Source organism: Myxine glutinosa, chromosome 5 (genome assembly GCF_964187855.1).
Source record: "Myxine glutinosa chromosome 5, kmMyxGlut1.1, whole genome shotgun sequence".
Classification (NCBI taxonomy): domain Eukaryota; kingdom Metazoa; phylum Chordata; class Myxini; order Myxiniformes; family Myxinidae; genus Myxine; species Myxine glutinosa.
Genome location: NC_136265.1, coordinates 72,425,104 through 72,451,854, shown reverse-complemented (window position 1 = coordinate 72,451,854; position 26,751 = coordinate 72,425,104). Strand labels below are relative to the sequence as shown.

Sequence of the window (26,751 nt, the reverse complement as noted above, 5' to 3'; positions counted from 1 at the left end):
ATCCGGATCCGGCTTGTAGAATTTTTAAGTGATTCTTCACCATTGAGTGATCGGGCTACAACCGACATAAAGCAAGATATCTCAAAAGGTTATGGACGGATTTGGACGAAACTTGGTGGACAGGTTGTGTGTGTGATGAGGACGAATCAATTCGATTTTGGTGAAGATCTGAATATGGATTCGGATACGATAATTATTTAATTTTTAAGTGATTCTTCACCATTGAGAGATCGAGTGAAAAAGCGATATATAACGTGATATTTTAAAAAGTTGTGGACGAGTTATCACTAAACTTGGTGGACGAGTTGGTTAGGTGACAAGAACAAGGCAATTTGATTTTGGTTCAGGTCCGAATCCAGATCTGGCCTATCAGTGGGATACAAAACATAAACTGTTCAGCCTGGCGGAGGAATGTGCTCTCCAGAGTGCCATTCTAGTTTTTCAAGAATTGTGGCAGCTGAATATTTAGTTTATTGCTGATAGCCTCTCTCGAGTCGAGGGACATGCAGATCACAACATCTCTACAATTGTAAATTACCCTGTGCAATTGTGCAATTGTGCAATTACAATTGTGCAATTGTAATTACCCTGTGCAAGCAAAGCGAAAAGTGGGGTTCAGCAAATAAATATTATGTAACGGGAGAAAAAAGGGGCTCGTCCGGGATTTTGAAACTGGGACCTCTCGCACCCAAAGTGAGAATCATACCCCTATACCAACGAGCCACCATTTACAGTTGGGATGAACTGTCATAAGATATTTAACATGCAAACTTCAGCAATATCCCTCGGATGGTTTCTAAGGGGAAAAAAACCAGAGAAACCTTCCTCTATGGACATGGCATTACTTTTGCATTTTTTGACAGCATTTCCATTCTTGTACCCCAGGGGCATTATGCCATCGCCAGATATTGCATGGCATCATTGCATCCTCACCTCAATGAGGTCATACGGCATAATAAGTTATCGAGTAGATGTTGACATATGCCATGCTTTTCCTGCTTTTAAAGACGTTGATGCCTCCCATAAAAATGACAAGTGGGCAGATGAAGTTGTCTTGATCAATACAACAAGCAGGTGGTTTGTTTAATTTTTCATTGCCAGAGAAATAATGTTTGCCCAACGACACTGCTCTTGTGCTTGCAGGGTGTAACTGTCACAATTTTCTATTCCAAACTGCTCAAGTTCCAGGAGAGCATTGATGGCGCCGCCGCTACAGACATCCTCGAAAGCAAGACAGCCTCCTGTGAAGCAGGTATGTGGAATGGGGCACCTCAATATTAAAAAGTAGGACATCAACTAAGCTGTCAGGGGGGGACATGGCGATCGACATTTTGGAAGTTAAGGTGAAGACTACGAGAAGCAATCAGCTACACTGTCTTAGAACTTGAAACCAGGAGGATGTGGCTTAAAACTGGACTTGGAGATATGTTCCAAGATGAATGAGTCGTTATGGAAACGGGATACCTGCAGTTATGGAAGGCTTTGTAAAGGTAGAGACTCTAGGAAAGCTGTTTCAGTATTTTCACAACACAAAAGTATGATGTACTTTCACACGGAAACCATTTTAGCTCTTTAAACCTGATCGGGCCTGATGTATCGACATTTGCTGTCGATGTGGGCTTTGCAGGGTGGCCGATGGGTATGCACACAGGCCTCTGAGCCGACTAGCCTGGGTTCGAATCTTGGCCTAGCTACAAATTGCCATCCTGGTCTCTCACAGGCAGGGCGAGACATCAACAGGTGTCGTCCCTCGAAAGGTCTGCATTAGTTGGTGGACGTTAATGTCCCACAGTGTCCTTCACGAAGAGTAGGCGAGCTATCAAATTGAACAAATTACAAATTCCTGCTCTAATCTACAGATTGTGTTGCAACAGCAGCACGGCCACACCCACAGGCAATGATGATATTCACAGCCATGTGCTGCGTACCAAAGAAGAAGACGAATTCGGTCCATCAGCCTAGGGTCGCAGATAAACTAAAAAGGAAAACAAAACTATAATGAGAATTTTTTTTTAACCAGAGTTTCTATGTCCATTCTTTTTTTTTATAGGACAATCCGAGTTCAATCTGGTCACACGAAAATTGTACGTGGTGGTGAATCCAGGACAAACTGTGCACATTTCTGTCAAGTTGACCGTGTCCTTCGTTTTTGTGGCCAAAAACATCACTAAGCCATTGACAGAGGAAAGCGTGGTGGCAGCGGTGGCGAAGCATTTAAATGTGACGGTGGAATCAATCAGCGTTCGGATCGATTATCCGGAATCCCGATCCATCGGCGATCCCTCGGTCTATGTGGACATCTTGATTGAGATAACCGGAACAGAGGATCCAGGTGCTGAAGGAATCACCACTGAGGAAGGTAATAAGAAAATGCTAACAATGTTGCTTTGACATGGTCGAATCCTCCATCTTTTTAAGAATTCCCTATCAATGGGGTCAACGTTTTCGGGGCTTCCACTCATGATGCATGGAACCCAGGTTCAAATCCCATATATACTGTTGTAATTTGTACAACACCTGCTCATGCCCTCATCCTTCTTGTGATTTAAGTGTAAACTCCTCCATGGGCCTGGGATAGCTTCGCACGCTTGTGTCAAACGTCTGGTTATTTGTCATCTCTTTCTGCACTTGGCAGCAAAAAGACTTGCTTTACGACTGCGTTTAATATCACGGTACTTGCATAGTACTATTTGAGAATAGAAGTCCTTTTGGCCAATATTGTACCACATGAAATACATGAAAGTGTTTGTATGTTCTCAAGATGCACGTGGGTATGCTGGAGATCCTCTAGTCTAGAGTCGAGATCTAGAACATGTATAAGGAACTGAACTCATGGCAAATGATCAAGAATGAACAATGAATCTGTCTTTCTGTATGTTGTTCATCATCTCTATCTATCTCCGACAGACTTCCTGGCATATGCACGAGCAAATAATTTGTCACAGAACGTGGTGGATTCGGTGTTGACCGGTGCACTCGCTGAGGAACTGGGAATAGAGATTGCCGACATGATGGTGTTCGAGTCATTGCCTCCTGCTGGTTCGGCCGAATGGAACGGAGTAATAACAATAATAATAATTCATTTATTTTGTATAGCGCTTTTCAAGAAGCCCAAAGGCGCTTTGACAGAGTGGAAAACATAATGCATAACAATACATGAAAACAAAAATTGCAAAAAGACAAGAATCAATAGGGAAATATTTAAAGCAAAAGGAGGGAGAAGGAGAAGAGATAGTCAGGGGTTAAATGCTGTGGGTTGAATGTTGAATGCAGTGTTGAACAGGTGGGTCTTTAGTGATGTTTTGAATGTGGTGAGTGAGGAGGAGTCTCTGATGGTGTGAGGTAGTGAGTTCCAGAGGGTGGGAGCAGCGATGGAGAAGGCCCTGTCCCCCCAGGATCTGAATTTGGTCCGGATGGAGGGGGTCAGGAGGTTGGTACCAGCAGAGCGGAGGTTGCGGGTGGGAGTGTGTCTGGAGAGGAGGTCAGCCAGGTAGGATGGGGCCAGGTTATGGAGGGCTTTGTATGTCAAGAGGAGGATTTTGTACTGGATTCTCTGGGGGATGGGGAGCCAGTGAAGCTTGTAAAGGACGGGGGTGATGTGGTCACGGGTCCGGGAATGGGTGAGTAGACGGGCAGCGGAGTTCTGAATGTATTGGAGTTTATTGGTGATTTTTGAGGGTGAACCATAGAGGAGGCCATTGCAGTAGTCCAGACGGGAGGTGATGAAGGCGTGAATGAGGGTTTCTGCAGCCGTGGAGGAGAGGGATGAGCGGAGACAGGCAATGTTTTTCAGGTGAAAGAAGGCTGACTTTGTGATCTGTTTAGTGTATTTGTCGAAGGAGAGGGTTTGGTCAAAGATGACGCCAAGATTCCGGATGTGAGGGGAGGTGGATACTGGGATACCGTCGATGTTGAGGGCAAAGTTATGGGTGGATTTTGTGAGCGTTTTTGGGCCAATGATGATTATTTCAGATTTATCACAGTTAAGCTTGAGGAAGTTGATTTGAAGCCAGGATTTTATTTCAGTGATGCAGTTTGTCAGGATAGAGTGGGTGTCGGTGGAGACGGACTTGGTGGAGATGAAAAGCTGGATGTCATCGGCGAAGCAGTGGAATTGGAGACCATGACGGCGGATTAAGTGACCGAGGGGGGACAGGTAAAGGATGAAGAGGAGGGGGCCAAGAACTGAACCATGGGGGACACCTTGGGGGAGGGGAGCAGTGGGGGATTTGCAGTTATTGATGGAGATGAACTGGCGTCTGTCAGAGAGGTATGATTTAATCCAAGAGAGGGCAGTGCCGGTAACGTTAAAGGTGGATTCAAGTCGGGTGAGGAGGATGGTGTGATCGATGGTGTCAAAGGCAGCGCTGAGGTCGAGGAGGACGAGAATGTTGAGGTTGCCAGCGTCAGAGGAGAGCAGAAGGTCGTTGGTGATTTTGAGGAGAGCAGTTTCAGTACTGTGGTTGGAGCGCAATCCGGATTGGAATGTTTCATACAGGTTATTGGCAGAAAGGTGATGTTTGAGTTGAGTGGCTACAGCGCGTTCCAAAACTTTTGACAGAAAGGGTAGGTTGGAGATGGGTCTGAAGTTGTTTAGGGTGTCAGGGTTTAGTCCAGGTTTTTTCAGAATGGGGGTAACAGCAGCAATTTTGAGGGAAGGTGGGACGATGCCTGTAGACAGGGAGGAGTTTATTGTTGCAATGATAAGTGGAGAGAGAGCAGGGAGGGAGGCCTTGACAAAGCTGGAGGGGATGGGGTCAAGAGTGCAGGTGGCAGTTTTCATTCCTATGAGGAGTTCGGAGAGGTCAGTAGGGGAGATTGGGGAGAACCGAGACAGGGGACGGCAGGACAAGTGGGGGCAGGTGGTTGGAGGGGGAGCAGGTGCGGCGGTGGTCAAGCTGTTGTAGATGTTGTCAATTTTGCGTTGGAAGAAAGAGAGGAAGGAGATGCAGTTGTCTACTGTGAATGACTGGGTGGTGGTGTTCAGGGGGCGGAGGAGTTTGTTTATTGTCGAGAAGAGTGCTTTTGGGTTTCCGGAGCCAGAGTGGATAATTTGAGAGTAGTAGGCGGAGCGGGCGTGGGAGAGGGCATCTTTGTAGTGTTGTAGGTGGTCCTTGTAGGCTTGGGAGTGAACTGTGAGACCTGTTTTATTGCGGAGTCTTCCAAGTTGGCGAGCACGAGTTTTCATCAGGCGGAGTTCAGGGGTAAACCAGGGAGCAGAATGGGTGAAAGAAACTGTTTTGGTTTTTACAGGTGCAAGCTGGTCAAGGCAGGAGGAGAGAGTGTGGTTGTAGTAGTCAGTGAGGTCGGAAGGGGTGTGGAGGTCAACGAAGGGAGAAGTGGACATTTTTTCAGAGAGGGTGGATGAGAATGAGGTAGGTGAAAGAGCGTTTAGCTTACGGAAGTTGATAGTGCGATAATGTCTTGGTGTTGTGGTGGGGATGTTGATGGTCATAGTGATAGCGAAGTGGTCAGAGAGGGTGAGGTCGGAGCCAGAGAGATGGTGCAAAATTAATCCAGTAGAGCAGACAAGGTCCAAAATGTGACCACGGATATGGGCAGGAAAGTCGACATGTTGAGTGAGGTTAAAGCAGGTGAGTAAATCAGTGAAGTCAGTGGTTATTGTGGAGTCAGTGGAGTCCATGTGGATATTGAAATCACCAAGGAGGAGGATTGAGGGGGAGAGGGAACATAGCTGGGTCAGAAAGTAGGAGAAGTCAGACAGGAATAATGGGTGTGGTTTGGGAGGGCGGTAGACGACAGCCATGACTGACTGCGTGCGACCAGAGAGTTTAAAAGCCAGGTGTTCAAATGATGAGGTTGAGGCGATGGGGATGAGGCTGGTCTTGATGTCTTGACGGTGGATAACGGCAATTCCACCACCTCGGCCCTCCGAGCGTGGTTTATTGACGTAGGAATATCCATTGGGTGTGGTGAGGTTGAGTGTGTAGTAGTCCAGAGGTTGTTGCCAGGTTTCAGTGAGACAGAGAAAGTCCAGTTTGTTATCCAGGATGTATTCGTTCAGGATGAGGCATTTGTTGTTGAGGGACCGGGTGTTGAACAGGGTGAGCTTGATGTTGTTTTGAACAGCAGGGATGAATTCAGGTGATTTAGCCAGGGTTCGTAGGCAGGAGGTGCGATCGTGTGCGTTGCTGTGACCAGGTGTGCTGGGACGAAGAGTGAGAGTGCGCTGAGCCGACCAGAAGACGGGGATGGAGTGACCTGATTGCAAATATTCAAACTTACGACCGGAGCCACGGTGAATGTACCTGGGTCGTCGGAGGAGTCCATTTTATTTGATGGCAGAGATGCATGATGGGGTAGAGCGGGTATTGAGCAGAAGGAGCCTTGCGGCGGAGTACCGCAGAGCCATGTCAGGCAGGAGCGGAGAGACGAGACGAGGCCAAGGTTGAGGAGGTGAAACAATGGTCCCAACCCACGGGAGCGGGCCCGAGGAAACAAAGGAGCCAGGTAGGTGAAGCCAGGAGCAGAGCCGGGACCAAGCAGAGGGCAGGCAGGAGCAAAGAGACGATCACGAGGCCAAGGTTGATCACGGCAAAGCGGCAAATGCAGCGGCAATCGACCGCCGCCGCTACAAATCTAGATCACGGCGGGAAACCGCCACCAAACCGCTGCGATGGTCACAACCCACGAGAGCGTGCCCGAGGAAACAGCGAGCAGGCGAAGGAGCCGGGCAGGCGAAGCAGGGAGCAGAGCCGGGGCTATGCAGAGGGCAGACTCAATGGCCAAAAAAATCCGCACGACCACCAAAAAAGCAAGCAACTGACAGTGGCCCGGTCGAAGAAGCGGCGAGCATGTGACGCCTGCGTCCTCTTCATACCGGACCGGAAACGGAAGCCCGTTCGGAAGTAAAGATGAATAAGTGAGTGCGTAAAGTGCGTAAAGAGTACGCACTTTCCCCTTTTTGGCAAAGTGCAGTGATGTCGGCCGACTTCCAAGTAGACAGAAGATAACCACATCGGTAGACAGAAGATAACCTAGGCCAAATTATCCGTTTAACAGAGTGGAATAGTGGCAGAGCAAGTTTTCAGACCACGGGAGCCGATGCCATCTAAACCCATCGATCGCAAGGTCGTAGTATAGGGATGAAAGAAACTCCCCCACCTTCTCAGGTGAGAAAGGCAGAGTATCCACGAGCGTTTGGGTGTGACTGGAAAAGGTAAGGATGGGGAGTGATTGTTTGGGTTCATGAGATTTGGAAGAAAACAGACAGTCGAAACATTCGGCCTTCTCACGAGGGGAGTCAGCTGTGGTGCCATTTAATGCGAGGGAAGGGATGAAGGGAAGCATATACCAGAGACAGACTTGATTAGGCCCCACCAGGAATGGTTTGGAGACCGTTTTGAGAGTTCATCCTTGAGGTTGACCAGACGTTTTCTGACTTCCTGAGAGCAGACACACACTTGTTGCGGGTTTTGGGGAATGACCTGAGATTTACTTCGGTCGGATTGGCCTTCCATCAAGAGAAGGCGAGTTGTCTTCAAGGCTTAATTCTACAGCAGGAAAGAACTCGTTGCATTCCATGGAAAATGGCCAATGTTGATGATACAGAAAGTTGACACATTGATTCAGATGTTCATGTATTTTCTAATTTATCTCATTTCATCTACCAGAGCAATCTTGCTATATTCTAAACCCAGAACCTCTCCGTACAGCAGCTGCACAAAGGTATTTGTGTCCAAAGATCGTTGAACCAGGATCTTTGACTACTTTGGGTTTAAAAGTCATTTTGTACCTGTGCGTGGCCAGTTAGGAATTCAACACCGACATATGCAGTTTGAAAGTCAGCTGCTGCATTCTTCCCGTCTGTGTGTGTGACTCTCCAGTAAGTTCACAGACTGTGTATCCGGTAAATCAACAAGCAAAGTTCAAGAATCTGTCTGGAAGAGAAAGGGAGAAGGAGTTAGGGGAAGGGGTATGTGTTGGAGGACGGGGTGGCAGAGGGGAGAAGGACGTGGTGAGGGAATGCGTAGATGAGGAGGAGGGGGCAGTGGGAAGTACGAGGAGGAGTTCGGGGAAGAGGAAAGAGTTGAAGAGAGAAAGGGGATTTAGCATAATGGACGATGATTCTCCAAGATAAACCATCAATTCTCGAGCTATCTGAAGAATTCGTTCACATCTATCATGGAGATTTTGATCCTTCAATTTGAGAACGCCTCTGAAGGACGGGGCGACAACCGCAGTTGTGTTTGAAAGTCATCAAATCAGAGAGAAATGTCCATAAGACATGTCCGACAACCTCGATGAGCCGTGTTCAAGCCAGTATTTTGAAAGGCTTCAGCCATGGGCACGGATTTCTCAAACAAAGATTGTCAAAGCAAACACTTACACTTTGCCTGAAAGGCCAGAACACGGGGTCATGCAGGAAGTTGTTGTTTGCCAATCAACAAGTGCCTCTTATATCAGAGGAGTTTAAAAAAAAATTAAAACCTATTGGGACAAATATGAACGCAAACACTAAAGGCCAAAGACGACAACTTAATATAGTCTTATGAAGAACAGAGTGCAAAACTGAGGGCGATTCCTGAAAGTTTGAGGTACCTGACAAGTGACAACCAAAAGGCCTGAAAACATTGCTGTTGTGTCACTCTAGAATTGAGGCAAAAACAAATTACCGGCATTGATTTTCTAAATTCAAGAAAAACATAAAAATGTTATAATTCTAATTCCACATCGCATATTGCCTCCCTCTTTCTTCCGCAGATGATGATACAAGAAATGATTATGATTGATTCACCTTTCATCGGTGGTATTCATTCCCTGAAGATAATCACCTTTCCTGGCCAAGTCACTGCTGGCCAAACATTCAAAACGTTCATCATAGCCACTGACTCATATGTAAGTTGAAAACATAGGGGCAATACACCTAGCGCTCACCTGGTAGAATAAACCGTATACTGCACTGACTGAAGGTATTTTAAACCAATTTCAATGTTTGCTAGAAGACAGGGAAGCATGCAGAATCATGCCAACATAATCATAAGACTTTAAACAAACAAAGAAAAAAAATACCTATTTTGGGGGGCAACCCCCCTACCCACCCCCCACTCCATGTACCTCCTCAGACCCCAATTTTTCCAATGCCATGAACAAACATTGGTACATCACAGATGATGAAGGTTGTGGTGAAGTTTCCTAAAAACAGTGAGTGTAGTTTCAGAGAAGAAAGTAAATATCTATGTTGGGGGGGGGTCAAACCTGGAGCCACTTTGACCCCCCATAAACCCCCCTAGACCCCGATTTTATTTAATGTCGTGAACAAACTTTAGTCACAACAACAAATATCATTTGTGCCAAATTTGATCGCAACCCCATCAACGGTTTCGGAGAAGAAGTTTCAAGTGTTTACGGAATGATGGACTGAAGGACTGACGGACGGACGGACAATGTGCCATTGCGTAACCTCCTCTGAACTTCGTTCCACGTGAGCTAAAAAGCATAATCAAATCGTCATAATGTTTTATTATTACCCTCGCCAGAGGAGAGGGTATTGCATTTGAGTCCGTATGTTTGTTACTTGCGAAAATAGAAGATTTTTCAATTTTCTTGCTTGGTCTTGTGCGTTATTACTCCCACCAGGGAGTAATGCATTCGATCGTGTCCGTCCGTCCGTGTGTGTGTGTGTGTGTGTGTGTGTGTGTGTGTGTGTGTGTATGTGTGTGTGTGTGTGTGTGTATGTGTGTGTGTGTGTATGTGTGTGTGTGTGTGTGTGTGTGTGTGTGTGTGTGTGTGTGTGTGTGTGTGTGTGTGTGTGTGTGTGTGTGTGTGTGTGTGTGTGTGTGTGTGTGTGTTCGTGAACAAGATATCTGGAAAGGTTCTGAACGGATTTGGATGAAAGTTGGTGGGATGATTGCCCTTGGGATAAGGAAGAATTGATTAGTTTTTGGTGAAGCTCAGGATATTATTCCGGATCCAGGAATTGTTTGAAGGATTGTTTACCATTGGAAGATAGGGCCCATTTTTTTTTTTAACATTATCTTCTATATATTATATATTTAACATTGTGATATGAAAATAGTTTTCATATTTGTTGTAAATGTAGCTTAAACTCGTGGTTATGCGTTAGAGCGGTGTATTTTGTTTGCAGCGTCGTCTTCAAGGTTTTTTTGTTTTTTTTCTAATAAAGACATATTCTGTCATTTTAAAACCACCAAAGTGTGTATTCGGTTTCCCCGTTTCATAAAATGTATCGTTTGATACGTATAATGCTATAAAACTGTTTTTGTTTGTTTGTTTGTTTTTTAACCTCAGAAGAGATATCAACATTTACCTCAGCGAATGTCAATCGCGGTGTCAGTATTTGATGAACTTATAAAGACTTAGGTGTGCTATAAGTGTGACCAGCATGTGCACGGGATTCTTCCCAGAAGAATGAGTGGTCGCATTAGCTTGTACGATTTAAAATGAGCGAGTTTTGTTTTGACGTTTGGGCCAGTTTTACATGTTGCATCCCTAAGGAATGAAACGAACGTTTTTCCTGGCTTACAATTTTATTTGAAGTCACGCATGCCTCAAAATACACTCACTTATACAGAATTGAACGCTGAATCCGAAAATGTAAGTGAAATTGCCTTGTTTTTTTTTTTTACATTATCTTCTATATATTCTAAATATATTTCTGTGCAGTGTCTGTCTTGTTGTCTTGTCTTGTGTTGTCACTGAACTACTCCCTCAAACTTTTGTGAAATCGTACATGTTGTATCCCTAAGGATAGGGATATCTTGACCAACTTGACCCACGGCGGGAGTATGCGCTCTACTGAGTGGCGTTCTAGTTACCTCTGCCACCAAAGGTGGATGGAGGTTGTTTTCACCCCTGTTTGTCAATCTGTTTGTGAACAAGATATCTCAAAAAGTTGTGGGTGGATTCGGACGACATTTGGCAGAGAGGTAGCGTATGTGACACCGATGAAATGATTAGATTTTGGTGAAGATCCGGATTCGGATCCGGCTATTAGAATTTTTTAAATGATTCTTCACAATTGGGAGATCGGGCCAAAACCGATACGTAGCAGAATATCTCAAAAACCTATGGACGGATATGGACGAAATTTGGTGTACATGTTGAGTGTGTGACGAGGAAGAATCGATTGGATTTTGGTGACGATCTGAATATGGATTCCGATATGAGAATTATTTAATTTTTAAGTGATTCTTCACCATTGAGGAACCGGGCTAAAAGCGATATATAACATATTTTTTAAAGTTATGGATGACTTATGACTAAACTAAGTGAAAGAGTTGGTTAGGTGATAAGAACAAGCCAATTTGATTTGGATTAAGGTCCGGATCCAGATCGGGCCTATGACTGGCATACAAAACGTAAACTGTTCAGCCTAGCAGAGGTCTGCGCTCTATTCTAGCAAGTTGTGTTATTGTTACAGTATTATTATTTAGTTATTATTTTCAAAGAAGAATTCAAAGAAAATGTCAAAAGATTTTTTTTTCTTCTAATTTTCAAAAGAAAGAAAGAATTTTCAAAAGAAAAAATTTCAAAGAAAGAATGGTGACAATGTCGAGTCCATCATAAAGTGTAATGATGTCACTGATGATGGCAATATTCCAATGCTAAAGAATGGTGACAATGTCGAGTCCATCATAAAGTGTAATGATGTCACTGATGATGGCAATATTCCAATGCTAAAGAATGGTGACAATGTCGAGTCCATCATAAAGTGTAATGATGTCACTGATGATGGCAATATTCCAATGCTAAAGAATGGTGACAATGTCGAGTCCATCATAAAGTGTAATGATGTCACTGATGATGGCAATATTCCAATGCTAAAGAATGGTGACAATGTCGAGTCCATCATAAAGTGTAATGATGTCACTGATGATGGCAATATTCCAATGCTAAAGAATGGTGACAATGTCGAGTCCATCATAAAGTGTAATGATGTCACTGATGATGGCAATATTCCAATGCTAAAGAATGGTGACAATGTCGAGTCCATCATAAAGTGTAATGATGTCACTGATGATGGCAATATTCCAATGCTAAAGAATGGTGACAATGTCGAGTCCATCATAAAGTGTAATGATGTCACTGATGATGGCAATATTCCAATGCTAAAGAATGGTGACAATGTCGAGTCCATCATAAAGTGTAATGATGTCACTGATGATGGCAATATTCCAATGCTAAAGAATGGTGACAATGTCGAGTCCATCATAAAGTGTAATGATGTCACTGATGATGGCAATATTCCAATGCTAAAGAATGGTGACAATGTCGAGTCCATCATAAAGTGTAATGATGTTACTGATGATGGCAATATTCCAATGCTAAAGAATGGTGACAATGTCGAGTCCATCATAAAGTGTAATGATGTCACTGATGATGGCAATATTCCAATGCTAAAGAATGGTGACAATGTCGAGTCCATCATAAAGTGTAATGATGTCACTGATGATGGCAATATTCCAATGCTAAAGAATGGTGACAATGTCGAGTCCATCATAAAGTGTAATGATGTTACTGATGATGGCAATATTCCAATGCTAAAGAATGGTGACAATGTCGAGTCCATCATAAAGTGTAATGATGTCACTGATGATGGCAATATTCCAATGCTAAAGAATGGTGACAATGTCGAGTCCATCATAAAGTGTAATGATGTTACTGATGATGGCAATATTCCAATGCTAAAGAATGGTGACAATGTCGAGTCCATCATAAAGTGTAATGATGTCACTGATGATGGCAATATTCCAATGCTAAAGAATGGTGACAATGTCGAGTCCATCATAAAGTGTAATGATGTTACTGATGATGGCAATATTCCAATGCTAAAGAATGGTGACAATGTCGAGTCCATCATAAAGTGTAATGATGTTACTGATGATGGCAATATTCCAATGCTAAAGAATGGTGACAATGTCGAGTCCATCATAAAGTGTAATGATGTTACTGATGATGGCAATATTCCAATGCTAAAGAATGGTGACAATGTCGAGTCCATCATAAAGTGTAATGATGTTACTGATGATGGCAATATTCCAATGCTAAAGAATGGTGACAATGTCGAGTCCATCATAAAGTGTAATGATGTTACTGATGATGGCAATATTCCAATGCTAAAGAATGGTGACAATGTCGAGTCCATCATAAAGTGTAATGATGTTACTGATGATGGCAATATTCCAATGCTAAAGAATGGTGACAATGTCGAGTCCATCATAAAGTGTAATGATGTTACTGATGATGGCAATATTCCAATGCTAAAGAATGGTGACAATGTCGAGTCCATCATAAAGTGTAATGATGTTACTGATGATGGCAATATTCCAATGCTAAAGAATGGTGACAATGTCGAGTCCATCATAAAGTGTAATGATGTCACTGATGATGGCAATATTCCAATGCTAAAGAATGGTGACAATGTCGAGTCCATCATAAAGTGTAATGATGTCACTGATGATGGCAATATTCCAATGCTAAAGAATGGTGACAATGTCGAGTCCATCATAAAGTGTAATGATGTTACTGATGATGGCAATATTCCAATGCTAAAGAATGGTGACAATGTCGAGTCCATCATAAAGTGTAATGATGTTACTGATGATGGCATTATTCCAATGCTAAAGAATGGTGACAATGTCGAGTCCATCATAAAGTGTAATGATGTTACTGATGATGGCAATATTCCAATGCTAAAGAATGGTGACAATGTCGAGTCCATCATAAAGTGTAATGATGTTACTGATGATGGCAATATTCCAATGCTAAAGAATGGTGACAATGTCGAGTCCATCATAAAGTGTAATGATGTTACTGATGATGGCAATATTCCAATGCTAAAGAATGGTGACAATGTCGAGTCCATCATAAAGTGTAATGATGTCACTGATGATGGCATTATTCCAATGCTAAAGAATAAAGTGGGTGGAAGTTGAGATCAGCAGAGTTTTGAGCGTTTTGTGGGTCTTTTCAGGGAAAATGCGTAGATGCCGGCAGGGGTGGTTGGAAAGTGATGGCTGTGCTGAAAAATGCCAAGGGGAAGCCGGTAGCGCTGCTCCGAGGAACCGTCAAGATTCCATTCAGGAGTTGTTGGGCTAACTTCACCAACATCCTCATTACAACTGCTGGTGAGATTTGGCAAGCCGTGGGTAGGTACTTTGTTTTTTGGTTACTTTTGGTACCTCTCAAAAATTGTCTGCTGGTCCGTCATGGTACGTACGTCCGTGCTCTGCCTTATGGATTTTTTTGCAACTGAATTTTTGGATCAATGTCTGTGGACCTCCTTAAAGTGGTTTTTACAGTATACGTGACATCAGCTCCACCACCTTTTTCTTGTGAGCCCATATTGCGTACTATTGAGATCTAATGGTCCTGAGTTTGAGTCCTTGGCATCCACAAATGGAAGGTAGTCCTTTTGCGTTCAGGGTGAAGGATGGCATACAAATCGAGGCAACTCCCTGCCTCAGACTCGTGATGGGGCTTATCACATTAGATGATGTGCGAGTGTCGTCTCTGTCAGGTAGAGGCGAGCAAGGAAGAGCTTGACATAGTTTTATATTGTGTGTTTCTTTCAGGTAGTGGCTACTCACTGGAGTTTATCGTTATCAACAACCAACAGTTCTTCACTCTGAGCCAGCCTTTTGTCGTCGAAGAAGACCGCGGTTCCTTCGCACGCAACATCGCCATCTACGTTATGGAAGGAGTTGCTGGGGCTCTCGCCTTCGCCACCGTCGGCACTATCGGCATTTGCCATCGTCGAAAACGTATTCACACTCTAAACAACCATTTCTTCTTCCCTCTGCGATTGTCGCTCGAGAATCCTTTTTTACTTGCAAAATAGAAGATTTTTCAAGTATATTGGTCGATTGCGTTTGTGGTTCTGTCTGTCTGTCTGTTTGTTTGTCACCGGCCTACAGGTCACAATTCTAAACCGATCGTCACGAAACTTCACCAAGGTGTATAGGTCGTCCCAATTGAGAAGCCTATTGTTTTTGGGGTCAAAATGTCAACATAGGCCAAAGGTCACCAACTTTGCCAAATTCCTAAAATCCTCAATTTTCATCTGATTGACTTGAAATTTGAAGATGACTTGCATATCTGGTCACTGAATTCAACGACCAAGTATTTTTGAGGTCAACATAGGCCAAAAGGTCAACATGGCCGAATTTCTAAAATCCTAAATTTTCATCCAATCGACTTGAAATTTGAAGAGGACTTGCACATCTGGTCACTGAATTCAACCACCAAGTAATTTTGAGGTCAACATAGGCCAAGTTTCAAGAATCCTCAATTTTCATCCGATTGACTTGAAAATTGAACAGCATTTGCACATTGAGTCACTAAGTAGGGAAACGAACTATTTTTGAGGTCAAAAGGTCAACCTTCCAAAATCATTTTTTCATCTGAAAAATCGTCACTTTTCTTCCTGTTGACCCGAGCTTTGATCGAGATTGTCAATTTTAATCTTGATGAAATGGACAATTTGCTGTATCAATGGAATTTTTTTTCTTGGGGTTTGGGGGGGTGGATTTTGCAAGTATCGTGCTCTGCATGACGTCTTCTTGTTTTTTTAATTTGTTGTGCCACGTCCATTTTTATCTCTGCCCATACACTTCACCCTGTTCATATAAAATGTCTTTTTCCATAGGACTCTCACTACTTGTTTATACATAATGTTGATCAGACAATCATAAACAACTTCACCAAAGTTGTAACATAGGACTCTTCCATCTTGTAAATTTTACAAAATTCCTCCTTTCACAGGGTTGAAGCAACAAGTATAAACGCAGTTTGGCAACTGGGGCCCAACCGCGTCCACATGGCAAGACCAGGCTGGATACACCCTCACGACCTCGTACGAGGCCTTCTGGAACGAGACAACTCCTTTCTGCCGTCCCCTCGCGTGGCGCGAGTCTCATCTCGCCATGCATTAGCTCACCCAACAACAAAAACTTTACGTGCCTTAGTCGCCGCTGCAACCCTCTGTGCCAACATCTGACACTGAGGGTTGCAAAAGTAAAAAAAAAGAAGCAATATTTCGTCAAGTAAAATCACTTATTTCATGCACAGTTCCAGATATAAATAAAACGGAGAAGCTCGATTCAGAGGCGAAGCTTGGAATCGATATCGGAATATCATCCTTCTGATGAACCATTAAATTTGCTCCAATTTCAGGTCGAATTATACAAATGTTTGTGCACATATACATACTCTCTTTTTGCATGCTTCCGGTGGATATTTACTTTTTGTTCTGTATTTCCTCATAGCCGTTGCAATGTTGTATTAGGCAAAATATTGTATGATCATAATGGTGGACGGTCGCAGCTCGAATGATGCGGTTATATATAGGGTGATCGTAACCCATAAAAATGAGATTTATGAACCTTTGAAAGTCCCTTTTTTGGGGGAGGGCTGTGTATCGGGTAGATTTTCCACGTCACTTGTGCCATCTCCTCCATTAGCAGGTTCGACTCGTTCATGACAGGCCGAGTTGCGTCTGCCTTGACCGTAATCTGCGACTCAAACTCGGCCCGATCACAAAAATCTGGCCCAGGTCGAGCTTTTGTGACATCAGGGCCTTAAGTAACGTCACTAAACAAACCATCTTCATCACATAGCTTGGCTTCTGTCCTCCATTTTGTTTTCCGCATATTCGTCCTTCATCATGCATTCTGTCCACAAAATAATCGACAACGATTAGACCATGCGTCAGCCTGACTAACATCCCACTCTAATGTCCGACATATTAGGCCGAGAAAAATATATTTCCGGGTTCTGGTCAGCGCGCGCATCGATTTTGACCCTGTGCGTCAACAATTATTTTTCTCAAAATTGGTATCGACGTTCGCGCACGGTTCTCCCCTACATAACCGCGTTTAGTTTGTCCAAATCCAACCAGCCGTTCCAAAGATATGATTAGTTTTGTGTGCCGTGACGTCATGAATCCAATAGGGAAGTTGCATGTGACGTCATCGTCTTAGTCACGTGACCGCTTGGGTGGCAAAACATTGCTTCTGCCACCATACGTAATGGCGGCAATTTGAAACTCGTCTCACATAGAAATTGCCCCCTACACGATGGTAAAGAGTTGTTGTGCTGTCGGATGTACAGCCCGATTTCATCCGGACGACACAACGCTAAAACGGATTCATAGCTGCCTTGACCAGCTCTCAGGTGAGAATATGGCTCATGAGGTTGTTACCTTCGCTCGCGAAGCGAAAAGCAGGATTAGGCATTTGGTTACGTACATGTGGAGTGCGTATGGCGTACGTGTGGAGTGTGTGTGGCGTACTTGTGGGTCCACACGGGTCCACAGGCAGATGACATAGCCTCAGTTTGTCGCAATACCGTGAAAACGCCTCAACGGGCAAGCTACGGGCGTAAACTGACAGGTCCGTCTGATCAAACGACAGCTTTCCCGCCATGTTGTTTATGCCACCCAAGATGGCGGCCGGAACCGGTTGCCATGGACGACGCTCACGCGATGCAAGGCCTCTATCGGCTGGATATTGTCATTTATTGAAACGAAGACGTTCTTTGTCGGGTTCGTGTGAAGCAACCAGAAGGTCTAGAGAGCTGCGGGTGGTCTCGTTAGTTAGGCCTGGATCCTATCTCGTTTATTATGAGGTTGTAAGTGTCTGTGATAATCTGGTGGACTGGGAGAAGAGATCGTGGGAGACCATCGGCCTGTTAGACCACTTGCACATGCGCAGTGTTGACGCGATCGACGCATTGGAATGTTTAACGGTACGGCGAGACGATCTCGAGAACGAAATGGCAGTCTATAATATGCTTGAAGAACTTAATAATTTTCAGAATAAATACATTTTAAAATAACTTAAGCTTGTGTTCATTATTTACAAAAAAAAGAAGGCCTACAAGTCCCATTGGCTGTCATTAATTTCTCTCTGGACGGCGCCACAGCAGATGAGGAGGACCCCAAGGCATGAGGACACAAAAAAAAAACCTCTATATGTGCAATCCATGCTTAAAAAACCAAGAAAAAAAAATCCACATCACCACATCAATTCTGAAACATTGGTCTGACCAGAGACCAGCAATATTTATTTTTTGGCCTAACATCCAATCTCATTCTTATATACACAAAGTGCATGCAGATACGCAACATGTGATTCAAAATTGTTCAACAAACTCCAAGGGTTAAATTTCTTGATACGCCAATGAAAATACTGGGTTAGTATCAAAAACGATGAATAAACTGGATAAAGCACAGACATGGTGGGCCCTGCGCTCACGAGAAATTTGTAACTGCAAGTAAAACATACTAGCAAAGGTACCCGCCCTAAGGGCGGGGCTTCAATTGGGAGGCCCAAATGAAAAGGCAAAATATCAGATATTGAAGGCTTCTTTTTTTTTAACGATTTCTATAAACATCCGTTAACTCATATCACACGCAAATCATCAAAATCTAAACAGTATTTGTAGAATTTCAATAAAAGCTACATCACTTCATGTCGGTAAATATTATTCCATCGTGTTTGGAAAAACTAGAAAATTGGAACTTGGAAAAATTGCAAAAACAATGTAGCCTATTTTACTCTCGGGGGTCCCAGGATTACCCACCCAAAATTTTGTTGCGATCGGTTCAGCCGTTTTTGCGGTACCTGGGAACAGACAGACAGACATTTGGTGAATTATAGTAAGATGTCTGTATACATCCCACACACACGAACGTGATGACGTCACCTTGGGCTCAAAGCTGCTAAGTGGACAATAGCTACTAAATTGGCAGAGGCATCAAAACCACCGGGGCCTGGCCCGAACCTGCTAATGAAGACGAGACAAGACACGAATGGCTCTCGTCTGAAGCCAAGAGCCATTCGTGAATAACCAGACGGTACCTGTTTGACTTTCAAAGTTCCAAAAGAGACCGTGACGCTCTAACGGCGAGCCGCTCCAATGTAGTTTAATTTATTGTGGAGATACACCTGTGCAGGATACAAAAGAATAAAAGTATATCAATTGTACACACGGCTAGTATTGTACGCTTCGATCCCTGTTTACATGGAGTGCTCAAAAAGATCTACAAATGAAATACTCAAAAATAGTCCAAGACCTGCCAAGACTTTTATTATTGAATAAATTGATACGATCCTAGAAGTATGTGCACCTCTCGAATGGACTGTCTGGCCTGGGATGGAATCTCGACCCAAAACTGTCATCCTGCTATTTCACGGGCAGGAAGAGACACCAAGGTGTGTGCAGTCCATCAGATGGACGTTGAACTGGGTGTCCCGTCTGTTGGCATATGGTCGTCGGAGGACTATGGCAAAAATGTCAGGACTGGGCTCCTGATTTGTGAAAGACTTGGGTGGGAGTAGTTGGGGCCATGAAATCAGCAGTAAATGCCAATACCCTTCTTCCACAGGGCCCAACCCCCATGCACATCATACAATAGTCTTGTTGCACCGGTTCTGGCAAGGCCAAAGAGGAGAAGCCAAAACTTTTATCAGTAGAATGCAGAATGGTCTTTTCCAAGATGTCACTCAGTACAGCATATGTTTCTTTCTCAATACGTTCAGGTGAATGAATCGATTAACGTGGTGGATTAAACACCATTACTAGGCAAAGTTCACAAGCCAACACTTTCAATACCGGACATCTCAACTTTGCGACTTTTGTATTGTACCGGTTTCTTCGAAGGCAAGTCAGTCGCAACATCTAGAACGGCACTCGGTAGAGCACGTACTTACGCCAGGCTGAATAGTTTATGTTTGTATCCCATGCACCGATATGCTGGATCTGCATCTGGATCCATACCAAAATCGAATTGGCTAGCCTGGCACCTACCCAACTCATCCACTAGGTTTCGGCCGAATCCATCAAAAACTCGGAGATATCCTGCTCACAGACAAACAAACAGATAGACAGGGTTGAAAACATAACCTCGGTACCACATTCGGTGGTAGAGATAAATATTTGAACGAATATACTCTGTAAAAATGAGAGAACAGCACATCGCTCTTCCTCCATTTTGCCTCGTCCAATGCGTTTATTTTCTGGCAGGTAGTTTACAGACATTGGAATTGACATTTCTTAATGTAAAAGGAAGTCGGGCCAATACTGAGCCTCGATGATAACTTGACCAGGGGGATGGAAGAGAAAGACAAGGCCGATGGGACGAGGCAGGCGCACCTACCTCTGAGCAGTCGAGTCCGGCGTCGATTCTCGGCACGGTCCGTGAACGCACTTGGGCCAAACGTTCCTCCTCGACCGACGACACAAATTGATCGGGGCTATTGTAGTAATTTGTCATAAGTTGCATCATATATAACATGAAACAATTGTGAGACTGTTGACATCATCGTCATCCTCTGAATAATGCTTTCAGTAAACATTGATCTGCTCATCAGTTTGAACAAACGACATTTTAAAAAAGCAGATCATTATCGGGTAGAATGTACAAGAAGGAAAGCATTTTAATCACCATATTTAAAATGCATGTCCCACTAGTGAAGCAACCCAAAGCGTCCAATCGGTGCTCAGAATTGGGTCATGCTGCGATGGGTTTCTGCTCGTTCCCTTTTCTGCTGCAGCTTTCTCTCTTGCGCCTGCAGATCATTGAGCGACTGGACGCTTTCACCCAATCGGGTCTCCAACTTGGCTGCGATAACCGCGTCCCTGACAACGACAGCAACACCGTTAACTTGACATATCATGAATGTGATTCTCGTTCACTTGCGGAGGGAAGGAAGCACAAACGATCCCCATCAAGTATGGGTGGACAAGTATTTAATACATAAATGGCACAAATCTAATATTGAAAGAGGTGTTGGGAATATTTAACACGGACAAACGGGAACTAGAAACCGGGGGTTGGGGGAGATCGGGGATCATACAGTCTTTGACGGTGCATCTCTGTAACAACAAACATCACAGGCTCTCAACTCGACCATTTAATGGGCCATGAATTTGTCACATATTTCGGATTTTCATCACGTGTGCAGGTGTGGGCTCCACTCCAAGATACTCATGCCTATTTGCATGTCAAACAGTTCCCATGCTGGAACAGTTTAAGGGTCATTTATCCTGCCTTCCGCCGGGGAAACCACGCCTTCTGCCGGGGAAACCACGCCTTCCGCCGGGGAAACCCCGCCTTCCGCCGGGGAAACCACGCCTTCCGCCGGGGAAACCACGCCTTCCGCCGGGGAAACCACGCCTTCCGCCGGGGAAACCACGCCTTCCGCCGGGGAAACCACGCCTTCCGCAGGGGAAACCACGCCTTCCGCCGGGGAAACCACGCCTTCCGCCGGGGAAACCACGCCTTCCGCCGGGGAAACCACGCCTTCCGCCGGGGAAACCACGCCTTCCGCCGGGGAAACCCCGCCTTCCGCCGGGGAAACCACGCCTTCCGCCGGGGAAACCACGCCTTCCGCCGGGGAAACCACGCCTTCCGCCGGGGAAACCACGCCTTCCGCCGGGGAAACCACGCCTTCCGCCGGGGAAACCCCGCCTTCCGCCGGGGAAACCACGCCTTCCGCCGGGGAAACCACGCCTTCCGCCGGGGAAACCACGCCTTCCGCCGGGGAAACCACGCCTTCCGCCGGGGAAACCACGCCTTCCGCAGGGGAAACCACGCCTTCCGCCGGGGAAACCACGCCTTCCGCCGGGGAAACCACGCCTTCCGCCGGGGAAACCACGCCTTCCGCCGGGGAAACCACGCCTTCCGCCGGGGAAGCCACGCCTTCCGCCGGGGAAACCACGCCTTCCGCCGGGGAAACCACGCCTTCCGTCGGGGAAACCACGCCTTCCGTCGGGGAAACCCCGCCTTCCTTCGGGGAAACCCCGCCTTCCTTCGAGGAAACCCCGCCTTCCTTCGAGGAAACCCCGCCTTCCTTCGAGGAAACCCCGCCTTCCTTCGAGGAAACCCCGCCTTCCTTCGAGGAAACCCCGCCTTCCTTCGAGGAAACCCCGCCTTCCCATGAGGCTGGCTGGGTCTCTGCTAGGCGCTTTCCCACTTCATCTGAAGTAGAACAGTCATGACGTCACATTCCTATCCCTCTGTCATTAAACTTAGCAACCTTCGTAACAGCGAGAAATAAGGTCCTCGTGTTGGTGCTCTTTAAATATCAGAGGTGTTGGAGCTTTTGGCACAAGAGAATAGGCAGGTCACGGAATAAAATGGTCACATTTCAGCACAGCTGTTAGCCAGCAGTATACATCATTCTCCTTGCCCCTTCTCTCCTCCTTGAGGACTTTACCTTCTCTCCTCCTTGCCATCATTCTTGCCCCTTCTCTCCTAAACTCCCCCCACACCCCTCCCCTCCAAGACTCCCCCTTGCCCCTCCCATCATAGACTCCCCCCTCACCCCTCCCCTCCAAATCTCCTCACCCCTCCCCCCTCACCCCTCCCCTCCAAATCTCCCCCATATCCCATCCCTTTCAAATCCCTCCCCTTGTCCCTTCCCTCCTAAACTCCCCCCTCGCCCCTCCCCTTCAAATCTCCCCACCCTCATTTCTTCTCAATTTCCCCCCCCTCACTCCCCCTCCTCAAAGCATCCTCCCCGCTTCTTCCCCCTTCCAACTCTCACCTCCATCTCCCCCAACCTTCTGCCTCCCTCTTCCCCCTCCTCAAATAACACCTCATTGTGCCTCACCCAATCACCATCAAACCTTTTGTCCGCCCCATCCTTCCCTTTCTCCGAGCTATTCTGAAATCTCTGACACACCTTCAACAGCTCTCCCTACCTCTTCCACTTCTTCCACATCTTACCCTACCCCTCCTCCCCCCTGTTCTGTATCCGATGCTCCCCCTTCCTCTTCATTAACGGTATGGACCTCAAACATCTGGGGCCTTCGCTCAAACTTGACTGATCTCTCCATACAGGTTGCTTCTGGCAAACCAGACTTGATCTGCTGAACAGAAACTTTCCTCCTTCATGATGTCTCTGATTCCTTAGTATCTCTCCCGGGTTACTCCCTCCTCCGGTATGATAGACCTGAGCCTCGTCCTGGAGGTGGGGTTGCTATCTTTATCAAAAACTCTCTTTCTCACTCGCCCTGCACTGCACTCTCTCCACCTCACCCCCAGGAATACCTCTGGCTACGGCTTCCCCTTCGCTCCCACCTCTTGTTCATATGTGTGTTGTCCCATCCACCAAACAGTGATGACTCCATCTACATCTCGCTGTCTGATAATATGGACCAACTTCTGTCTACTCATCCCAACTCTCTCTTCCTCATATGTGGTGATTTCAATTGTCACCATGCCAGTTGGCTGGGTGTGGGTACCTCTCTCACCAGCCATGGCTCCTCAGCAAAGGACTTCTGCGACTCACTGTGACTGACACAATCTGTCAATTTCCCGACCCGGATCTCAGTCAACGGAGCATCTTCTCTTCTGGACTTGGTTATGACTAACTTCCCTGAAAATGTCTGCTGCTCTTCTTCTGCTCCAATCGGCTCATCTGATCATGTGCTTGTTAAAGTGTACATCTCTCTGACCATTCTCAGGGAGCCTGCTCAGCGTCGACGAGTCTGGCATTTCACTCAGGCCAACTGGCACGGTCTTCAAGCAGCCATCAATCATCTGGATGGTCACATTTTTATCTCTGCCCATACACTTCACCCTGTTCATATAAAATGTCTTTTTCCATAGGACTCTCACTACTTGTTTATACATAATGTTGATCAGACAATCATAAACAACTTCACCAAAGTTGTAACATAGGACTCTTCCATCTTGTAAATTTTACAAAATTCCTCCTTTCACAGGGTTGACGCAACAGGTATAAACGCAGTTTGGCAACTGGGGCCCAACCGCGTCCACATGGCAAGACCAGGCTGGATACACCCTCACGACCTCGTACGAGGCCTTCTGGAACGAGACAACTCCTTTCTGCCGTCCCCTCGCGTGGCGCGAGTCTCATCTCGCCATGCATTAGCTCACCCAACAACAAAAACTTTACGTGCCTTAGTCGCCGCTGCAACCCTCTGTGCCAACATCTGACACTGAGGGTTGCAAAAGTAAAAAAAAAGAAGCAATATTTCGTCAAGTAAAATCACTTATTTCATGCACAGTTCCAGATATAAATAAAACGGAGAAGCTCGATTCAGAGGCGAAGCTTGGAATCGATATCGGAATATCATCCTTCTGATGAACCATTAAATTTGCTCCAATTTCAGGTCGAATTATACAAATGTTTGTGCACATATACATACTCTCTTTTTGCATGCTTCCGGTGGATATTTACTTTTTGTTCTGCATTTCCTCATAGCCGTTGCAATGTTGTATTAGGCAAAATATTGTATGATCATAATGGTGGACGGTCGCAGCTCGAATGATGCGGTTATATATAGGGTGATCGTAACCCATAAAAATGAGATTTATGAACCTTTGAAAGTCCCTTTTTTGGGGGAGGGCTGTGTATCGGGTAGATTTTCCACGTCACTTGTGCCATCTCCTCCATTAGCAGGTTCGACTCGTTCATGACAGGCCGAGTTGCGTCTGCCTTGACCGTAATCTGCGACTCAAACTCGGCCCGATCACAAAAATCTGGCCCAGGTCGAGCTTTTGTGACATCAGGGCCTTAAGTAACGTCACTAAACAAACCATCTTCATCACATAGCTTGGCTTCTGTCCTCCATTTTGTTTTCCGCATATTCGTCCTTCATCATGCATTCTGTCCACAAAATAATCAACAACGATAAGACCATGCGTCAGCCTGACTAACATCCCACTCTAATGTCCGACATATTAGGCCGAGAAAAATATATTTCCGGGTTCTGGTCAGCGCGCGCATCGATTTTGACCCTGTGCGTCAACAATTATTTTTCTCAAAATTGGTATCGACGTTCGCGCACGGTTCTCCCCTACATAACCGCGTTTAGTTTGTCCAAATCCAACCAGCCGTTCCAAAGATATGATTAGTTTTGTGTGCCGTGACGTCATGAATCCAATAGGGAAGTTGCATGTGACGTCATCGTCTTAGTCACGTGACCGCTTGGGTGGCAAAACATTGCTTCTGCCACCATAAGTAATGGCGGCAATTTGAAACTCGTCTCACATAGAAATTGCCCCCTACACGATGGTAAAGAGTTGTTGTGCTGTCGGATGTACAGCCCGATTTCATCCGGACGACACAACGCTAAAACGGATTCATAGCTGCCTTGACCAGCTCTCAGGTGAGAATATGGCTCATGAGGTTGTTACCTTCGCTCGCGAAGCGAAAAGCAGGATTAGGCATTTGGTTACGTACATGTGGAGTGCGTATGGCGTACGTGTGGAGTGTGTGTGGCGTACTTGTGGGTCCACACGGGTCCACAGGCAGATGACATAGCCTCAGTTTGTCGCAATACCGTGAAAACGCCTCAACGGGCAAGCTACGGGCGTAAACTGACAGGTCCGTCTGATCAAACGACAGCTTTCCCGCCATGTTGTTTATGCCACCCAAGATGGCGGCCGGAACCGGTTGCCATGGACGACGCTCACGCGATGCAAGGCCTCTATCGGCTGGATATTGTCATTTATTGAAACGAAGACGTTCTTTGTCGGGTTCGTGTGAAGCAACCAGAAGGTCTAGAGAGCTGCGGGTGGTCTCGTTAGTTAGGCCTGGATCCTATCTCGTTTATTATGAGGTTGTAAGTGTCTGTGATAATCTGGTGGACTGGGAGAAGAGATCGTGGGAGACCATCGGCCTGTTAGACCACTTGCACATGCGCAGTGTTGACGCGATCGACGCATTGGAATGTTTAACGGTACGGCGAGACGATCTCGAGAACGAAATGGCAGTCTATAATATGCTTGAAGAACTTAATAATTTTCAGAATAAATACATTTTAAAATAACTTAAGCTTGTGTTCATTATTTACAAAAAAAAGAAGGCCTACAAGTCCCATTGGCTGTCTTTAATTTCTCTCTGGACGGCGCCACAGCAGATGAGGAGGACCCCAAGGCATGAGGACACAAAAAAAAAACCTCTATATGTGCAATCCATGCTTAAAAAACCAAGAAAAAAAAATCCACATCACCACATCAATTCTGAAACATTGGTCTGACCAGAGACCAGCAATATTTATTTTTTGGCCTAACATCCAATCTCATTCTTATATACACAAAGTGCATGCAGATACGCAACATGTGATTCAAAATTGTTCAACAAACTCCAAGGGTTAAATTTCTTGATACGCCAATGAAAATACTGGGTTAGTATCAAAAACGATGAATAAACTGGATAAAGCACAGACATGGTGGGCCCTGCGCTCACGAGAAATTTGTAACTGCAAGTAAAACATACTAGCAAAGGTACCCGCCCTAAGGGCGGGGCTTCAATTGGGAGGCCCAAATGAAAAGGCAAAATATCAGATATTGAAGGCTTCTTTTTTTTTAACGATTTCTATAAACATCCGTTAACTCATATCACACGCAAATCATCAAAATCTAAACAGTATTTGTAGAATTTCAATAAAAGCTACATCACTTCATGTCGGTAAATATTATTCCATCGTGTTTGGAAAAACTAGAAAATTGGAACTTGGAAAAATTGCAAAAACAATGTAGCCTATTTTACTCTCGGGGGTCCCAGGATTACCCACCCAAAATTTTGTTGCGATCGGTTCAGCCGTTTTTGCGGTACCTGGGAACAGACAGACAGACATTTGGTGAATTATAGTAAGATGTCTGTATACATCCCACACACACGAACGTGATGACGTCACCTTGGGCTCAAAGCTGCTAAGTGGACAATAGCTACTAAATTGGCAGAGGCATCAAAACCACCGGGGCCTGGCCCGAACCTGCTAATGAAG

General features: G+C 45.3%; 1 protein-coding gene across 1 annotated transcript in view; it reads left to right on the top strand.

Annotated features, from left to right (window-relative positions):
• LOC137427450 (fibrocystin-L-like) overlaps positions 1-16,375 on the top strand; it is a 186,226-nt gene extending 169,851 nt beyond the window's left edge. The window contains exons 28-34 of the mRNA XM_068116962.2: positions 1,144-1,252; positions 2,051-2,359; positions 2,908-3,059; positions 8,725-8,859; positions 13,958-14,111; positions 14,559-14,747; positions 15,748-16,375. Coding sequence (XP_067973063.2) covers positions 1,144-1,252; positions 2,051-2,359; positions 2,908-3,059; positions 8,725-8,859; positions 13,958-14,111; positions 14,559-14,747; positions 15,748-15,767 — 1,068 coding nt within the window. The 3' untranslated portion in view covers positions 15,768-16,375. The remainder of the gene's footprint in view (positions 1-1,143; positions 1,253-2,050; positions 2,360-2,907; positions 3,060-8,724; positions 8,860-13,957; positions 14,112-14,558; positions 14,748-15,747) is intronic.
• Positions 16,376-26,751: the final 10,376 nt, after the last annotated feature.